The sequence below is a fragment of the Pteropus vampyrus genome, unplaced genomic scaffold, assembly GCF_000151845.1.
Source record: "Pteropus vampyrus isolate Shadow unplaced genomic scaffold, Pvam_2.0 Scaffold250, whole genome shotgun sequence".
NCBI classification, from domain to species: Eukaryota; Metazoa; Chordata; class Mammalia; order Chiroptera; family Pteropodidae; genus Pteropus; species Pteropus vampyrus.
In genome coordinates this window covers 430,250-446,174 of record NW_011889031.1, presented here as the reverse complement: position 1 = coordinate 446,174, position 15,925 = coordinate 430,250, and the positions used below count along the sequence as shown (strand labels likewise).

Below are 15,925 nucleotides of genomic sequence, written 5' to 3'. Positions count from 1 at the left end.
GGCCTCATCCCCTACGACCAGAGCGGCTTTGTCAACGCCATCCGGCAGGTCATCACCACCCGCAAGCAGGTGTGCCCTGGGCCCCAGCGAGTGAGGCTTTGGGGGGCGGGAGGGAGGACCGGAGGAGGTTCCCGGAAGGAGGCGGGCCCGGACAGACTGGAGGCCGGGGCGAGGGTCTTCCGGGTGGGCAGGTGGCAGCAGGTGTGGAGCTGACGGGCGGGGCCTGGGGCAGCACCGGGATGTCCCGGAAGCCCCCAGAGCACCAGCCCACCTGTTTGCTTCCGCAGGCGGTGGGACCCGGTGGTGTTGCAGGCCCAGTCCAGATTGTCAACAACAAGTTCCTGGCGTGGAGTGGAGTCATGGAGTGGCAGGAGGTGAGCCCCGGGGTGGCCCAGGGCACCTCAGGAGTAGCGCACCCCCACTCCTGACATCTCCCCTCTTTGTCTCCCCAAAAGCCCAGGCCTGAGCCCAACAGCCGGTCTAAGAGGTGGCTGCCGTCGCACGTCTACGTGAACCAGGGGGAGATCCTGTGAGTGTCGGGCTGGGGGCGGAGGCAGCGTTTCAGCGAGACCTGGCTCCTGACGCTCGTCCCCTTGTGCCCGCAGGAGGACAGAGCAGTGGCCGAGGAAGCTGTACATGCAGCTCATCCCGCAGCAGCTGCTGGTGAGTGCTGAGGGGAGGCCATGCGCGTGGCGAGGCCACGTCTCCGAGGAGGGGCCCCCGAGCTTCCAGCCGGAGGGGAGCATTCTGGGTCAGGGTGCAGCAGAGGTCCTGTGGCGTGCCCGGCACGGGGCGGTGGGCAGGCGACCCCAGCTGTGAGGGGTCCAGGGCCTGTGAGGTTTAACCGGGGTCCCGGTGCTGGCGCCGCGGGGGGCGGGAAGGGCGGGGGACGTGGCCTCACGGGGCACCCGCCACCGCCGCAGACCACCCTGGTGCCGCTGTTCCGGACCTCTCGCCTCGTGCAGTTCCACTTCACCAAGGACCTAGAGACGCTGAAGAGCCTGTGCCGCGTCATGGACAACGGCTTCGTGAGTGGGGCCGCGGGTGCGGGCGAAGGCCCGGTAGGACACAGGCCGCCGGGTCCGCTCGGCGTTGAAACACGGGACGAACGGGTGACACCGACTGCCGACCAGCCGGGGACAGTGACGGCAGCCCGCGGCGACGCTGTTTGCCACGTGTCCGCACACGTGCTGGCTCCCAGTCCACATAGCTCCCCTAGGGTGCTGTGCTGTCCTGACCCCGTTTTACAGATGGGGAAACGGAGGCCGAGGCGCCGGGCAGGGACCTCAGGGCCCGTCCCACGCTGCTCCGTCTGGGCGACGTCGTGAGCACTCTCCATCTGTGCTCCCAGGGCTTTACCTGCTGCCTCCCTCCTGTTTCCCCTCCTGGGGACTCGGCACTGTGTGGTGTCACTCCAGGTTTTCCCATGGAAAACCCCGGGCCCTGGAAGGCCCCCCGCCAGGCTCGGAGGGATGTCAGCTTCCGGCTGAGCTCCTAGCGCGCCCCCAGCCTCGGTCTCCATGGGAGGTGAGCCGGCCCGGGCTCCTGGCTCTGAAATGATCATCGCTGTCCACTGTGGGTGTCTATTACGTCGGGGCCACACCTGGTCCCAGGTGACCTCACTTGTCTGCTGAGGTAGTGACAGCCACGCAGTCGTGTACTTGAGCAACCAGCTGTAGATTTCGTTTGTGTTAAAAAAATATTCAAAAGCCCAGAGCTCCTTCAGGGACACCTGTGACGGTCTCAGGCCAGTGGCCAGCCTTTCCTTCTGTTCCACTGAGGACCCGTATCAGGCCATTCGCTGTTGGTTCACGTGTGGCATGTCTTGGGCTCTCCCGAGGGCTTCTCGTTGGATACCTGTCACTACTGCTTCCAAGGTGTTGCCCATGGGGCCAGCACTTCCCCTTCTGGCTCTGAGGACCTGAGTCCTTGAGTTGTCAGTCTCAGTTGGTCCACCTGTGACATGGGGATGGTGATCCTAGGCCAGGAAGAGGGAGGAGCCAGGAAAATGGATGGGAGCACGTGGCCCACTGTGTCACGGTGGGTGGAAGGGGACACTGTGCTGGCTCCAGCGGCCGCCCTGTGTCTCTGCCTGTTGGCTCAGCTGCTTCCGAGGGTCGCATGGGGTCGGGGAGATGGCGGCGCTGGTCTCCCCAGTGGGGCTTCTACACGGGCTTGCTCGTGGCCGCTCCCCAGGCATTGTTTCGGGGCGTTCGTGTACTTGCTTGTCCAGCGCAGGTGGCGCCCCTGACCTCGGCACCGCAGTGTCCTTGGAGCTCTGGCACCTTCTCGTGTCCTGGGCTCCTCTGCAGAGTCCACTGGGCTTTGGGGCACTGACCCTGGGCCTCTGTCTCTGTGTCCCCAGATGGGGGAGTGGTAGCAGGGTCGTGAGGACAGAGCAGTTAGGATGTGTCTGGCTCTGGCACATTCTGTGGCACGTTCTGTCCCGCTGTCTGCGGGACACTGGCCGATGTGGTTTGAGCCCGTCGCTGCGGGGAGGAGCAGCTCCCCATGACGCTGTGCTCTGTGCCCGCCAGGCTGGCTGCGTGCACTTTTCCTACAAGGCCTCGTGCGAGGTGCGCGTGCTCATGCTGCTGTACTCGTCGGAGAAGAAGATCTTCATCGGCCTCATCCCCCACGACCAGGGCAACTTCGTCAACGGCATCCGGCGCGTCATCGCCAACCAGCAGCAGGTCCTGCAGCGGAATCTGGAGCAGGAGCAGCAGCAGCGAGGGGTGAGGCGGGGGTGGGGCCCCCAGAGCCCCCTCCACCTGTGCCTCCTCCCTCCCTCACTGACTCTCCTCCCCGGCTTCTTCCCCCACAGATGGGGGGCTAGTGGCCACCCCCTGGGCTAGGCCCCTCCAGGAGTCACAGACGAGGCCCCTGCCGAGACCGGTGAGTGGGAGGCGAGTGGAATGCGGGCTGGGTGCACTGGGAGTCTGGGAAGAAGTCGTGTGACCCCGGCTTTGACGGAGCAGAGTAAGGCTCTGCAGTCCCCCAGGAAGCGATGGGACCTGAGGCTCCAGGCCTCCCAGGGAGAGGCCCTTAGCCCCTGCAGACTCATGGGGGGGCAGTAGCTGCTGGGAGTCCCCTTCCAGGCCCCTGTGCTGTGCCCTGCCCCAGGTCAGATACTTCTGAGCAGGGGCCCCTGGACACTGCAACTGCCCAGCGAGATGGAGGACAGCGTCCTACGATGTCTCCGAGGACAGTCCCCACCTGTGTACGTTTCCCCAATAAAGTCTTTTAAAAGCCCACCCGTCCCGTGTGGCACGTGCGGCCATGGCCTCGGGAGCCTAGTTCTCACCCTTGGCGAGAGAGGCCATTTGTCTTGAGGTACCCAGCCCACCCAGCTCGGGGACCCCTGGGGCCGACCCTCAGCAGGGGGGGGCCACCCTCATTCCTAGCAACATGCTGGCCAGGCTTAACGGAAAACAGCATTTATTGGGGGGCAGGGGTGGGGCTGGGGCGGGCGGCACTCAGCCCTCTGAGAACTGGCGGTACAGCCGCTCCAGCCGGGGCTCCACACACAGCCGGAACGGGATCTGCAGGATCGCGGAGAAGCCTTCGGCCAGCGTCGGGGCTTCGAACTGCTTCCTGTTGGCGGAGGGCGGTGAGGCGGGGCGAGGCCCAGCCGGGCCCCCAGCCCGCCCTGGCGGTGCCTACCTGTAGCCGTAGATGACCACGTCGGACACGGGGGCGTGAGAGGAGCCCGTCATCTCCCGGAACTGCGGGGCAGAGTCCGGGCCGGTCAGGCTGGGGAGGGCGGGGGATGGGGGACAGGACGGGGGTGCTGGGGGTGCGGCCGCTCACCCGGATGTTGTGCCGCGCCTGCTCCAGGGTGGCGCTGAAGAGGAAGCAGCGGCAGGGGACTCCTGCGTCCTGGGCGCACTTGATGTACCTGAGGGGCAGAAGGGGCCAGGCTGGCAGGGGCCACAGGCCAGCGCCGAGGCCTCCCGCAGGACCCTGCCGCTACCTGGCCCGGCTGGCAGCGTCCGGGTTCGTGTTGTCGATGGCCACCCGCTTGCTTTGCCTTAGAGCAGCCTCACACGTGCTCACACAGCGCTGCCACGAGCCCAGAGAGTCCTGGGGGGCACAGGGAGAGCAGGTCACAGGTCAGCGAGGCCAAGGACCCGGGAGGGGGACGGGGAGAGACGGGCAGTGACAGTGACTGTGGCTGGTGGTGAGGTCGGGGCCCTACCCTGTTCACGTGGACGTATCCCGCGGCCACGAGGTACTGTTGGAGGAACGTGGACTTGCCGGCTGTGGGGATGGGGCAGCCTCAGCGGGAGCCCAGGGGCCAGAGCTCTAGGGGTCAGGGGTCAGGGTGTCTCACCCCCAGGGAATCCCACGGCGACAACCACCTCAGGGTCAGAGCTCAAGAGGGAGCTGGACTCCGGCAGGCAGAGCGGCCCCGAGGGGGAGACGGTCCTCTGGGAGGGTGGACATGGACATGAGAACTCAGCCTGCCCCAGCCCTCCCGACGCCCCAACCCCAGCGGGGGCCTCACCGGGTCAAAGGCCGGAAGCTCGAAGCCGGCTACCGGCCACTTCAGGAAGAACTCCTCCGGGGTGGCGAAGGGCAGGCCCAGGTTGAGGGCAAACTGGGGGTGAGGGCGCGGGTCAGACAGAGGAGGGTGCGGCTGGGCCCCAGGGCGCGGGCGCCGGGCGGGGTGGGAGGCTCACCAGGCGGTCTGCGCAGGAGAAGTCTTTCTTCTTCCGCCCTGGGGCCCAGTTGGCTGGGCGTCCAGCCGCGTCTGGAACATATGGAGGACACAGCTCAGTCTCCACCAGCAACCTGGGGACCAGGGTGCCACACGCTGCCCCCAGCCAGGGCCCTTACCTCCCACGAAGACGCTGTCCCCGATGGAGATGGGCACGCCCCCATTGGCCTGAGGAGGGACAGGAGAGACAGGCCATAGGACGCACGCTCCGGCCAGTTAGAGGGTGAGCGGCTCTGCCGAGTGGTGGGCCTGCTCAAACTTCTTGTCCCCGTGCACAGTCCAGCAGCAGGCCCTGGTGGCACCCTCTCTGGGCACTTCTCACAGCCTCATGCCCACACCAGTCTCTCCTGGACCCTCAGTCCCTGCCAGTCTCAGGGCTTCCTCCTCCACCCGGTCTGTCCCCCTCAGAGCCACCAGAGGGCACCATTCCCCCTTCCCCTAGCATCCCTGTGAGGTCTGCGCCTGGCCCAGGTGGCCTCCCACGATCAGACCCCTGCTCGCTGGGACCTCCTGGCCCGCCCTCACGGCCTCACTGTCCCTGAACACTGGGCACAGGACCTCCGCACTGGCTGGGACGCCGGCCTGGAAGGCTCTTTGGGAACCTAGATACCCCTGGCTCCCTCCCCGCCACGTTGAGCGCTTCACACCGAGAGCGCCTCAGGCCACCCTCCCAGGTACAGAGCCCACGAGCCCCAGGTCCGTGTCGCTCACCGGTATCATCAGCCCAGGCTGTGCAGCTTCAGAACAAATAGGCACACAAGCGAATGACAACCAGTGACCGACCCCTCTCGGCCACTCTGGTTTTCACTGTGAGCACTGGCCTCACATACCGACCCTGGGCCATGACAGCTGAACAGGAAGGCGAGGACCAGGGGACAGAGCTGACAGGGAGGGGCGGGCCGGGCAGGGGGCGAGGGGCTGCAGGGGGGAGCGACCCAGTCACCTGCTCCCGCAGATGGTCCCACATGCCGATCACTGGCTTCCGGTACAAGCCCGCGTGCGTGGCCACCAGCACCTGCGGACGGGGCAGGATCGGACACCACCCTGACTTAGCTCCTCAGGCACCCGGAGTGCTTCAAGGGCTCAGGACTCAAGGGTGCTACACCAACCTTTACCATCTGAGAGCCCCCAGGGCCTCGGAACCTGCTGCTCATGCTGGGTTCCTGCCAGCACGGCAGCACCCTGGGGCGCTCCTCGCGGTTTCTGTCCCTGCCCCTCTCTGGATCCTAACCCTCTGGGTCTCTGTCATCCCCTCCTGTGTCCTTGTCCCCTTCCTCTGGGTCCTCCCCCCCAAGCCCCTGTCCTTCTGTTTCGCCCTTCGGCCTCCCCAGCAGGCGTACCTGAAAGGGAACTCCTAGCTTTTCCACCACAGCCTCCACCTTGGCCTTGAACTCCTCTGCTGGCAGCTTCCCGCGCCCAATGCCCATCTGGTTGGTGAAGACCACCAGCTGGGAAGCAGACGGGTGTCACCCAGTGTCCTCACTATGCCCGGCCTGCCCCGCAGCCTGGACCCGAGAACACATGCACGCACACACCTTGTAGCCCGCGGCATCCAGCTCCCGGAGCTTACGCGGAATCTCTAGGTACAAGATCCTAGGATGCGGGGGAAGCAGCGAGGTGACCCGGGGCCCAGGAGTGACCTCACTCACCCCCTTCTCCTGCCTCTTATCACCTCCAGTCACTGGGGCCGGTGGGAAAGACCTTCCCAGAGCGTGTGGTGATGAGGGTCCCATCCAGATCAAAGCCGGCCACCTGATGTCACCAAGAAAAAAGAGCAGAGTGACACCTCTGACCCCTTGTTCGCAGGCTGGTTTATGTCAACCCTACGAGGCGGAGACTATGACCACCGGCCCCTTGGACATCTTGTGTAAGGACAGGCATGGCGAGGATGCATCCCCTGCCTTTACTGTCTGTTCCTCCCACACCCCTCAGCATTCCCATCCTTAAAATGGGCTCATACCCTATCCACCCTCCTCCCGGCTTCTCCGCCTCGAGGGGCTAACAATAACCACGCAAGTGAAGTGGGAGCTAAGCTTTGTGTGAGTGTGCCAAGTGTACATCGGGCTCTGCTGCACGTCTCCTGTGGATCCCTCATGTTACAGATGAGAGAAGGGGATCTTGGGGAATGTGCTGTAACAGCATCTGAACACAAGTCTCTGGACCTAAGACACTCATCATAATAGCTCCTGCTAAAATGATCCCGATTATTGCTATGGTTACAGGGTGGTTACCGAGGGCCAGGTAGGAGCTGACACATCAATTCTCCCAATGCTTACAACAGCTCCTGAATCTGTCATCAGGGCCACTTCTCAGGAGAGTAAGTGGAGGCTAAGAGGTTGAGTGACCTGCCCAGGGGCACACAACAAATTCAGGGTTGAGTTCCCAGTCTGGGGTGACTCCCTCAGTCCCCAGCTTGTCCCTCACCTTGCCCCGAGGCTTCACCCCAGGCGCTGTGAACACTAGCAGCTTCTCAAAGCTCTCCCAGCGGGGGGATGACTTCCGCATCTGCTTTTTCTGCTGAACATTCTCTTCCTCCTCCTCATTCGGGACCCTTGGAGGGGTGCCAGGTGGGGTGTCTGCCTGGGATCCTGGCGTGTGAGCCTCTTGCCAGCGCAGGGTCAGCGGGTGCAGGCCATTGACTAAATACAGTGTGTCCCCCACCCGCAGAGAGCCCTCAGACCCCTGCTTCAGCTCCTGGGTCCCGGCAGTTGAGGGGTTAATTCCCAGCTGCAGAGGGAGAGAGAGCGAGGAGCTGGCACCTGGCTCTGCCCCCAGCTGTAACCCACCTGACTTAGCTGGGGAAAGGATTTGCCTTTCTCCATCTGCCATTCAGGCTCCTCTGCCCCGCCTCTTCACTGTATCCCACCAATCAGGGCTTTGGAAGTTACAGGGGCCAGCTCTCGCCTAATTTAACCATGGATACCGCCCCCCCCACCACGCATCTGCTTTACTAGCCACATCTGCTTCCTTCCCAGCCAGATATTCCCAGTGGGCCTGTTCCCTGCTGGGTTGAGAGTCCCCTCCCATCCCGGCGCCAGGCCTTGCTGAGAGACTGGTACCTGTTTCACAGCCACGGTGCGAGTCTCAGGGTCCGCAACCAGTTCCACTGAGGGGCGAGAGGGTGGAGTCAGGATCCGCATCCCTGTCTGATTGCTTCCCTCATTAATGGGGAGCATGGCCGACCTCAGGCCACAGGGTGGCGCTACAGCAGCCACTCAGGGAGAGAAGGCGGTTCATCTCTAAATGATATTGGCTCACTCCCTGACAACCAGTAACCAAATAAAGGCCTTAGGGCGCTGGTACTCGCCTAGGGGCGGGGTGGGCATTTTTCAGGCTAGAACTGGCTTCTCTTTGGCGAGGAGTGCGGCTGGGCGCAGGTCTGGAGCTGGCCCATCACCACCCATCCCGGCTTCGCAACGTGTACTTTTCTCCATGAGATCGGCACTGTCTTTGACAAGAGTCGTAGCCTGACTCAAGCCTTCACGGTGGCCTGTGAGCGTCTCCAATACCCAGTGACAACTGTCTCGGGATTGGCTCGGTCTCCTTCCCCCAGGGGTCTGCTAGTTCCGGGTAAGGCACAGCCTTTCTCTTCCTGGGCTCCCCAGAGGGCACCTGCCAACTTCAGGACTGGATGCACCAAGCAATATCGACTGGTGGCCAAGTATGTCCCTTACTGAACCGACGGGTCCATCTTTCCCACAGACTGTGTTCCCACCCCGGAAGCACGCCGCACACCTGCAACTCAGACCCCGCCCCTGCCTACCTTGGTTTCTGGAGCACTTCCGGTCTGTAACCTGGGTCAGAGGTCCCCGGCCCAGGACCAGGGCTTGTCCATCCGAGGGCAGGAAGATGGGGGGCGGTCCCCCAGCGGTACTCTCCAGCCACAGGCGACCCCGGGCCCCCACCTCCGCCATCCTGGGCACCGGCCTAAGGGCAAATAAGAAATGGATCTGAGTGACAGGTCGCCCTCAGATTGCTACAGGAAGTCCAGCCTCCTTTCGGCCCCTCCACCAGGAACTTCCTGCGTCCGCGAAAAGCTCGGGGAATCCCACCCACGCACCGCCCTGGGCTTGCGCCGTTTCCCAGGAGACGACGTTCCGCGCCGTCCTCTGGGAGTCGGGACGCCTCCTTCCCAGCGCAAAGGCTGAGAACGTCGCGCGCTCCCGCCCCGGCCCCGCGCTCACCTGTGCCCACCGTACCGGCTCACTCGCCACTTCCGACCGGGGAGCTCCGGCCCCGCGGCAGCTCCGGCCCCGCGGCAGCTCCGCCGGCGGCTTTCTGGTTTTCGGCGGACGGAAATGACTTGTCCTACGCGAGGGGGCGGGGCCACCGCTCCCCCCTCCCACGGCGGAAGCCCCGCCCCTTCCAAGCCTCAGGCGCCTGTGGTCCCTCCGTAGCTCTGACCTTCATCTCTCTTGCTGCAGTGTAAGGCTCAGGCCAATAGGGGGCGAGGCCCTCCGCTCCAGATTCTTTCCACTTGGAACTCTAATTTTTATTTCCTTTGCTGGAAATAGTTACGGCGGGAAGTTCTCTTTCCCATTCGAGGATCATTGTCAGTCGAAGAAACCCCTGCCCTAAAGGCACCCCTACCCTGGATGCTGAGTTTTTCTCATCGTGGGGTTACTAGGAAGATCAAAGGAATTAATACATGTAAACAATTTATAAAACTGTTTGAGTGGTAGTTTGCCCTGTTTAAGTCTTGCCTATTGTTACCATTCCTCTCATGGTTGTCTGATGAGACCGTTTACTTGACCTTGACCTAGCTCTAACTTCGGACCACGTGCCACTCATTCCCTCACCTCCAGCTGTCTTATGGCAGAAATTCGCGGCCTCAGCTTTACTGGGGACTATGGGCTCAGGTGACTGACTACTTAGAGACCATTCTGATCTCAACATTCACTCCCCCCCCGCCCCCCGCCATCACCTCCCCCATGGAAGATTGGGGGTCCATGGTCGCACAGGGCTGGAAGCCTCCCGCCCACCCCATGCCTCTTCATTTTATCTGTCAAATGGGGACAACAATCCTAACTCCCAGCTTTGCACTGAGAATCAATGAGCTGCTCATTCGGCTTCGGAAAGACTGTCGAACATCCACGACACACCTGATGCTCGTTTGACAAGAGGTAAAACCCTTTAATCTCAGAGCAGCCCTCCCAACTCGCGCTCCCCACTCCCCACTCTCTCCCCCACATCAGGGCCGGAGAGTGAGGGCCCCTGCTCCCCACCTTGGGTGGAGAAGGGCCCTTTAAGGCACCTGTGGGGGTGAGGGAAGAGGGGCAGGAGCTGGCATCGTCCTGATGCAAGGACGGGCTTTGATTGGCAGGCTGTTATGGGATGGAACCACTTGAGAGTGTGTCAGACGGAGGGACAGGATCGGGCCATCCCTGAGGAGGGGGCCAGAGGGACCAGTTGTCAGGACTTCGTAAAAACCTCAGACCCAGTAGTGTAAAGAACGTAAATTTAAGGCCGCAGGCCAATCCTGGGCCCAGGAGGAGGGCTCGGCCACGCCCCCGGGAGGTCGGAGCCAATCAGGTAGGGGAACACACTAAGGGCGGCTGGTGGCTTGGGAGATTGGCCAAGACCTTTACAGGGTTCGAGCCAAACGAAGGAGCTGCCCATTCATCAGGCTGAAGTGGAGCGCCACCACCCAATCCTGGGGCTCGACTGTGCTCCTTCAAGGATGGAGCCAATGCCGCGCGACCAAAGTTCTTGTCGCTAGGCGGAAAACGAGAGAGTCGACCCATTTAGGGCTTAGAACTAGCCAAGCCGATCCGGGAGCGAGCCGATCCCTTAACACAAAGAACCTGTCGCTGGGCAGAAAAAGAGGCGACAGACCCTACTGGGAAACTGTATAGGTCCCGCTCCTCGGCGCAGACGGGTGTGGTGGACTGCAAGGGCGGCGGGAATTGGCTGGGACTAGTCAGACATGGGCCCCGGGGACGTGGGAGGCCGGTCCCGGCCCTGACTCGGATTGGCGAGCCCCAGGGGCGGGGCGGGGGTGTAGTGTGGGACGGGGCGGATGCTGGGGCCTCCCTGGGCCTCAGTATTTCCGCTTCAGCTTCTGGAAGTCGCTGGTGTTGAGCCGCGGTCGCGGCAGGTCCCCGAAGACCTGAGTGTCCTCGGCCTCCCGCAGCACCAGCGCGCGCATGCTCGCCGCGATGCGGTCCAGGTCCGGCGAGGAGGGCTGCGGGGACGGCGACACGGACAGGGTCAGCACCCGCAGCCGCCACCCCACGTCCAGCGCCTGTAGCAGGCCCCCTCCTAGGACTTTCGCCCCTGGGATGCCCCCGCCCAGAAGGCCCCTTACCCCCGTCTTGCTCCATATAGGACCCTCTTGCCCGCCTCAAACACCACCTCCTCCAAGAAGCCTTCTGCACTTCTCCCCTTCTTGGCCTAAGCCTAGGGATGAGCACAGCTGCCTATCCCACTGCGTTCCAGTTCCTTCTCACACAGCGGAAGTGCTGCCTGTCTGCTGACCATGAAGCCACGTGCACCCAGAAAGTCTCGCGTCAAAGGATTGGGGTTCGGGATTGTCTTGGGCCAGTCAGGCCTCTGCCACCCATTAGCCGTCCACAGGGACTTCACCTCCCTGCAGAAGGCATGTCTCCTCCTCTGACGATTCAGCAATGACAGGGTCTGAGAATCAGCACACAGTGACTACTGAGGAGAGATGAGCTATCAGGTCACCAGTGCCCTACAGAAAGGATCCCCTCCCATGCTGGCCTCCACCCGAGAAAGGTCCTGTCATTCTACCTGCTGCCCCGCACCTAGTGCCGCCTCCCCTAGACCCTGTCACCCTGAGCTGGTTCTCAGCAGAACGGGACAGGCCACCAAGCTGGACCTGAGCCCGTTTGGACCCAGCACACGGGCCTCAAACGTTCAGTGAATGAACTGTTTCTAGCAGAGGTGAGTGGGAACAGCGGCCGCTGATGGGCCCTGCTGGCTTGTGAATGGGGACACTGAGGCCTGAGAGCAAGGGGGGGCCACGGGACACAAGGCCTCCTCCCGTGGAGCCCACAGCTCCTTTACGAAAGGAAGCTGGGTCCCACTGCCAGCTCTGCCCCTTCCAGACTGTGGTCTTGCGGAAGTGTACGCTCGGTGACTCAGTTTCCCCTGTGCTTCAGAGAGCATCTGTGATGGGCGGGAAGGACCCACCCAGACCAGTCCGGGAACTGCATATGTAAAATCACGTGGGAGCAACGAGGACAAGACGGGGTGAGACAAAATCCACGAGGGGCCAGGAATATTCGGGGTGGGGGGAGAAGGGGGTCGGACCCCTCTGAGCTTCAGTTTCCCCATCTGAAGGGGACACCACAATCCTTGTGCCTTGCCAGCTACCCCTGGAAATGAAGGGAGGCGTTCTCTACAAGGCGTGAGGACACGTCACAGGGCTGCAGGAGCTAGTCCCGCATGGCTCCGGCCCAAGAACGAGCCTGGTGAGGTGGGGGGAAGGGTTAACCCTGTGAAATGTGGCATCCATGCCTGAGGGCTTCCTGGAGGAGGTGGCTCTGAGCCCTTCCTGCCACTCCCCCCGCCCTGCCATTTGCTCCTCACCGGCCCGTTCTCCTCATCCGACGACCGAGCTTCTGTCCTCTTCTCCTTGAAGGGCCAGACGGGCACGGACACAGGCAGGGACTTGGCGTACTGCTGTGTGGGCAGGGCTGAGGCCGGGGGCACTGAGTAGGCTGCGGGGCCAGCGGGGGTCTCCTCACTCAGGCTGCCATCTGAGAGTGACGGTGGACTTCAGCCTCGGTCTCTGCCTCTGTCCCAGCTCCCCACCTCCCCACCCACCCGAGGCACAGGCAGAGCCTGGGACACTCACCATCTGTGCTCTCAGGGTCCGACTCGCAGAAAGGGGGCAGGTCCTGGAGCGTGGCGTCCTCATCCATCACAAAGAGCCCTGCGGATGGCGTTTGAGGCCCAGGCCAGTCAGAGTCACCTCCACACTCCAGCTACTGCCGCCCTGCTCCCTGCTCTGGCCAGCCCCTCGCAAGTGGCTTCTAGAACCACGATTCTCTCTGCCTCCGGTTCAGCAGACACAAATCCACTTCTATCTGTTACACCCTCAGGTGAAAGCAACTGGCTGAACAGGAAACCTGTAAGATCTGTCTGGGATGAGCTGATTCGAAATCCAGGCTGAGAGAAAGATGAGATGATTTTGGTCTCTGATAAATGGGGACTTGGAGGCACAGAAGGGTTAAGCCACTTGCCCGAAGTCCCACAGCTAGTTAAGCGGTGTCACCTGGATCTGAACCCAGGCCAGTGGCTCCAGAGTCTGTGCCCTTGACCCTATGTGGGTTTTCTCCAGCAACAAGGAGGAAGCCAGCCCTCGGTAACGACAATAACAAATGAGTATCTGCTATTTATGGTGGCCCCCCAAACTCCTACTCACTCTTCAAAGCCCTACTGTTACAGTCCAGTCTCTGAGAAGCATGCAGCCTCCAGCTTCTCCCCCAAACTGCCAGCTGCCTCCTCCCCTGGCTTCAGCTGTCACTTGCATCCCTGACTCCCCTTAACACCCATCTTTGTTCTCATGGGCATTAGGCACCCAGATTTGGACATAATTCTTGTTCTGCTCACGTTCCAGCTCAGACGGCCCCCTCCCGACCCACAGCCTCCAACAGGCCTCATCTTGGGACTCCGGTTCGCTGGCCAGACCCGAGTCCCGCGAGAAGAGGGCCCAAGCTGGCTTTGTGTCTGTGCCCAGTACCTTCCAGCAGAGGGGGCCCTAGGACATGGTGTAAGGACACCGAGGCCCACAGACGCTTAATGACTTGCTTAAGGTCACACAGCGAGTCACAGGCAAGCCAGCCTGGCCCCCAGGCTCTGTGAGACTCCAGCTTCCACAGAAGCTCAGGGCTCAGACGGGCAAGCCCCACCCCTTCGGGAAAACCTACGACAGGCGCCTTGCTGGGCCGAGAGCCACCCCAGTCCCCACCCCGTGCATCTCTCACCTCCATTATCGCTAACACCCAGCCGCTCCCCAGAGGTCTCTGTCTCTGTCGGCTCGTCCTCGTCCTCCTCATCTTCCTCCCTGGCGAGGGCAGGCCGGGGTGGGCTCTGTGCGGGGCTGGGTGGCTGCGGTGCCGGTGGGGCCACGGGGGGCCGGGCAGCGGCAGCAGCCCTGTGGGCCAGGGCGATGTCCTGGAGGCAGTGGCGGGCAGCCTCGGCCAGGGCCCCACGGCCGTGGGCTGCGTAGGCGCAGGGGCCCGGGCGCGGAGGTGGGGGCGGCGCGGCCGTCAACAGCACCAGCTCCGTGCCCGTCCGGGCCCGGAAGCGCTCGGCGGCCCCCACCACGGCCTCCCACAGCTCTTCAGGGCGCCCCGACGCCATCCGCGCCCTGCGGGGCAGAGCAGGACAGAGGGAGCTGAGGCTGGGCTGACTGCGCCAGCCCCATGTGTCCTGTGCCTGGATGCCACTCCCCATGATACGTCCCCACACAGACCTCGCTCCCCAAGCCCCCGCCGTGTCGGCACCGCCCTGGTCCCTCCTCTTGGCCCTGCCCTGTCCAACATGGGAGCCACCAGCCACAGGTGACTAAGGAGGACTTGAGATGTGGCGGGTCCAACGTGAGAGGCGCTATGCGTGTGAAATCTAAGCTGGATTTCGAAGACCGAGCACAAAAAACTAAGATGTAAGTATCTCCTGAGCAATCTGATGGCGATTACATGTTGAAATGACGTCTGAGATGTATCGGCTAAATAAAATGTACAGTGAAAGTGAACGTCAATTTGTTTTCTCTTTACTTTTTTAATGTGGCCTGGGGAACACCTAAAATTGTATGCGTGGCCTGTATTCTATTCTGTTGGGCTGTGCCGCCCCGACCTTCATCCCAGCCTCTTCCTGCGGCTCCAGACTCCAGTCTGGCCAGCACAAAGCCCTTCAGGGGCCCTTCCACACCCAGAGCTGACCTTGCCCCTCCGCAGCATCCCCGAGATGGGTCACAGCCCCTTGGCTTGGCCCTGGAGAGCCCGCATGGTCTGGCCCTGCCCCAGGCCTCACAGCGTTCCAGACTTCTGAAGCTTGAGGCTTTCGGTCAAGGTCCCCCCGCTCCCCTGTACCTGGACCACTTACCCTCCATTTCTTTGTCACGTTTTCCCTCACCCCCTAGATTGGGTCAGCCTCCACCATCCCCGCGGCTCCCCCAACATCTGAGGCACCCGCATTCTAGGACATATCTCTTTGTCCTTCCTACAAGTTTGTCCTTATAGGAGCTACTCTGGAAGTCACTCCTGACCCCCTGGGATGGAGCAGGTGCCTTCCCTAGACCCACAATGCCCTGGGCTACTTCCATTAGTGCCCAGGTCACTCGAGCTTGTAACAGTCGTACCTCTGTCTGCCTCCTCTATCCAACTGTGAGCAACCCAAGGCCAGGGAACTGGACAGGTGCCCTAGGCAGACAATCTGCTGGACGCCTTTCCTTACAAGGGGAGAAGAGCAGAGGTCACATGAGCTAGATTCCTGCCCTGTCTCAAACCTGCTTTGTGACCCTGGACCACTCGCTGGGCCTCTCTGGGCCTCACTTTCTCCCCCTGTAAAGCAGAGAGGTTGAGCCAGGGCTGCTGGGCAGCCGAGGAGCCTCCTTGGGAAGGAAGTGGGCACCCCATCACCGGAAGGATTCAAGCTGGGCTGTGACCCAGCTCGCGAGGGTCTCAGTAATTTGATTCCAATCCGCAGGCGAAGCCGGTGTTTGCTGAGCACCTACGCAGTGCAGGGACTCGGCACCTGTCATCTCAGCTCTTATGTGACCCACAAAGGTGGGAGCTGTTACCTCACAAAGGAGGTAACTGAAGCTCACGGGGTGAAGCCCCTGCCAGAAGACACACGGACTAGCAGCAAGAACAGCACCTTTCTTGACAGACCCCCACGGCAAGTTGATCCCGCACTTCCCGAGAGCCAGGGGGGGACCTGAGTGTGTCACCGACATTCTCGTCCCACTCTCTGCAGCCCTATGAGGGAGGAGCCGTTACCACCCCACGTCATAGTTGCACCCGAGACCCAGGGAGGGTCAGTATCTTGACCAGGGTCAGACGGCTGGAGAGGAGAGGGACCTGGACCTGGAAGTCTGGGGCCAGAGCCTGTTCTGAATCCCAAATGCCTTCCTGCCCACCTTGTGAGGAAAGATTGATGACTTCCTAGTCCAGAAGGGGAAAGTGAGGCTCAGAGAGCTTAAGGCACTGGCCCAAAGGCACACAGCAAAAGGGG

General features: G+C 62.2%; 3 protein-coding genes and 1 long non-coding RNA gene across 9 annotated transcripts in view; 2 read left to right on the top strand and 2 right to left on the bottom strand.

Annotated features, from left to right (window-relative positions):
• Positions 1–3,256, top strand: part of PTOV1 (prostate tumor overexpressed 1) — a 5,762-nt gene extending 2,506 nt beyond the window's left edge. Inside the window, 8 exon segments of the mRNA XM_011374608.2 lie at positions 1–69; positions 288–374; positions 456–529; positions 606–663; positions 924–1,028; positions 2,538–2,735; positions 2,825–2,895; positions 3,124–3,256. Coding sequence (XP_011372910.2) covers positions 1–69; positions 288–374; positions 456–529; positions 606–663; positions 924–1,028; positions 2,538–2,735; positions 2,825–2,836 — 603 coding nt within the window. The 3' untranslated portion in view covers positions 2,837–2,895; positions 3,124–3,256.
• Positions 3,257–3,421: 165 nt separating this feature from the next.
• PNKP (polynucleotide kinase 3'-phosphatase) lies at positions 3,422–9,046 on the bottom strand. Its single transcript, XM_011374517.2, has 17 exons — positions 8,905–9,046; positions 8,484–8,647; positions 7,780–7,826; positions 7,145–7,447; positions 6,393–6,472; positions 6,256–6,313; positions 6,061–6,168; positions 5,664–5,735; positions 4,840–4,888; positions 4,683–4,753; positions 4,508–4,600; positions 4,334–4,430; positions 4,199–4,260; positions 3,974–4,083; positions 3,811–3,898; positions 3,664–3,725; positions 3,422–3,594 (listed from the first exon to the last, which is right to left on the bottom strand). Exons 2-17 carry the CDS (start codon positions 8,632–8,634, stop codon positions 3,477–3,479), a joined length of 1,569 nt encoding a protein of 522 aa, XP_011372819.1. The 5' UTR covers positions 8,635–8,647; positions 8,905–9,046; the 3' UTR covers positions 3,422–3,476.
• Positions 9,047–9,761: 715 nt separating this feature from the next.
• On the top strand, positions 9,762–12,268 carry LOC111729164. 2 transcript variants are annotated; one of them, XR_002776121.1, is made up of 3 exons: positions 9,762–9,843; positions 11,845–11,935; positions 12,055–12,268. It is a non-coding gene; the product is annotated as an uncharacterized LOC111729164 (long non-coding RNA). The 2 variants fall into 2 exon arrangements; XR_002776122.1 differs by lacking the exon at positions 9,762–9,843 and adding an exon at positions 11,531–11,626.
• AKT1S1 (AKT1 substrate 1) overlaps positions 9,830–15,925 on the bottom strand; it is a 9,441-nt gene continuing 3,345 nt past the window's right edge. For 4 of the 5 annotated variants that reach the window (XM_011374512.2, XM_011374514.2, XM_011374516.2 and 1 more), the window contains exons 2-5: positions 13,675–14,060; positions 12,543–12,620; positions 12,275–12,444; positions 9,830–10,904 (exon numbers count right to left, since the gene is read on the bottom strand). In XM_011374512.2, coding sequence (XP_011372814.1) covers positions 10,761–10,904; positions 12,275–12,444; positions 12,543–12,620; positions 13,675–14,060 — 778 coding nt within the window. In that variant the 3' untranslated portion in view covers positions 9,830–10,760. Of the gene's footprint in view, positions 10,905–12,274; positions 12,445–12,542; positions 12,621–13,674; positions 15,156–15,925 lie in introns of those variants that run through there. The other variant, XM_023520134.1, reaches the window with a different exon arrangement.

Bases quoted from the DNA above. Each gene is read 5' to 3' on its own strand.
- PNKP (XM_011374517.2), bottom strand. From the start codon at position 8,634: ATGGCGGAGGTGGGGGCCCGGGGTCGCCTGTGGCTGGAGAGTACCGCT. The intron at 4,261-4,333 runs GTGAGACACCCT...CCATCCCCACAG, and splicing joins CGCCGTGGGATTCCCTGGGG to CCGGCAAGTCCACGTTCCTC. The intron at 3,899-3,973 runs GTAGCGGCAGGG...TCTGCCCCTCAG, and splicing joins GACGCTGCCAGCCGGGCCAG to GTACATCAAGTGCGCCCAGG.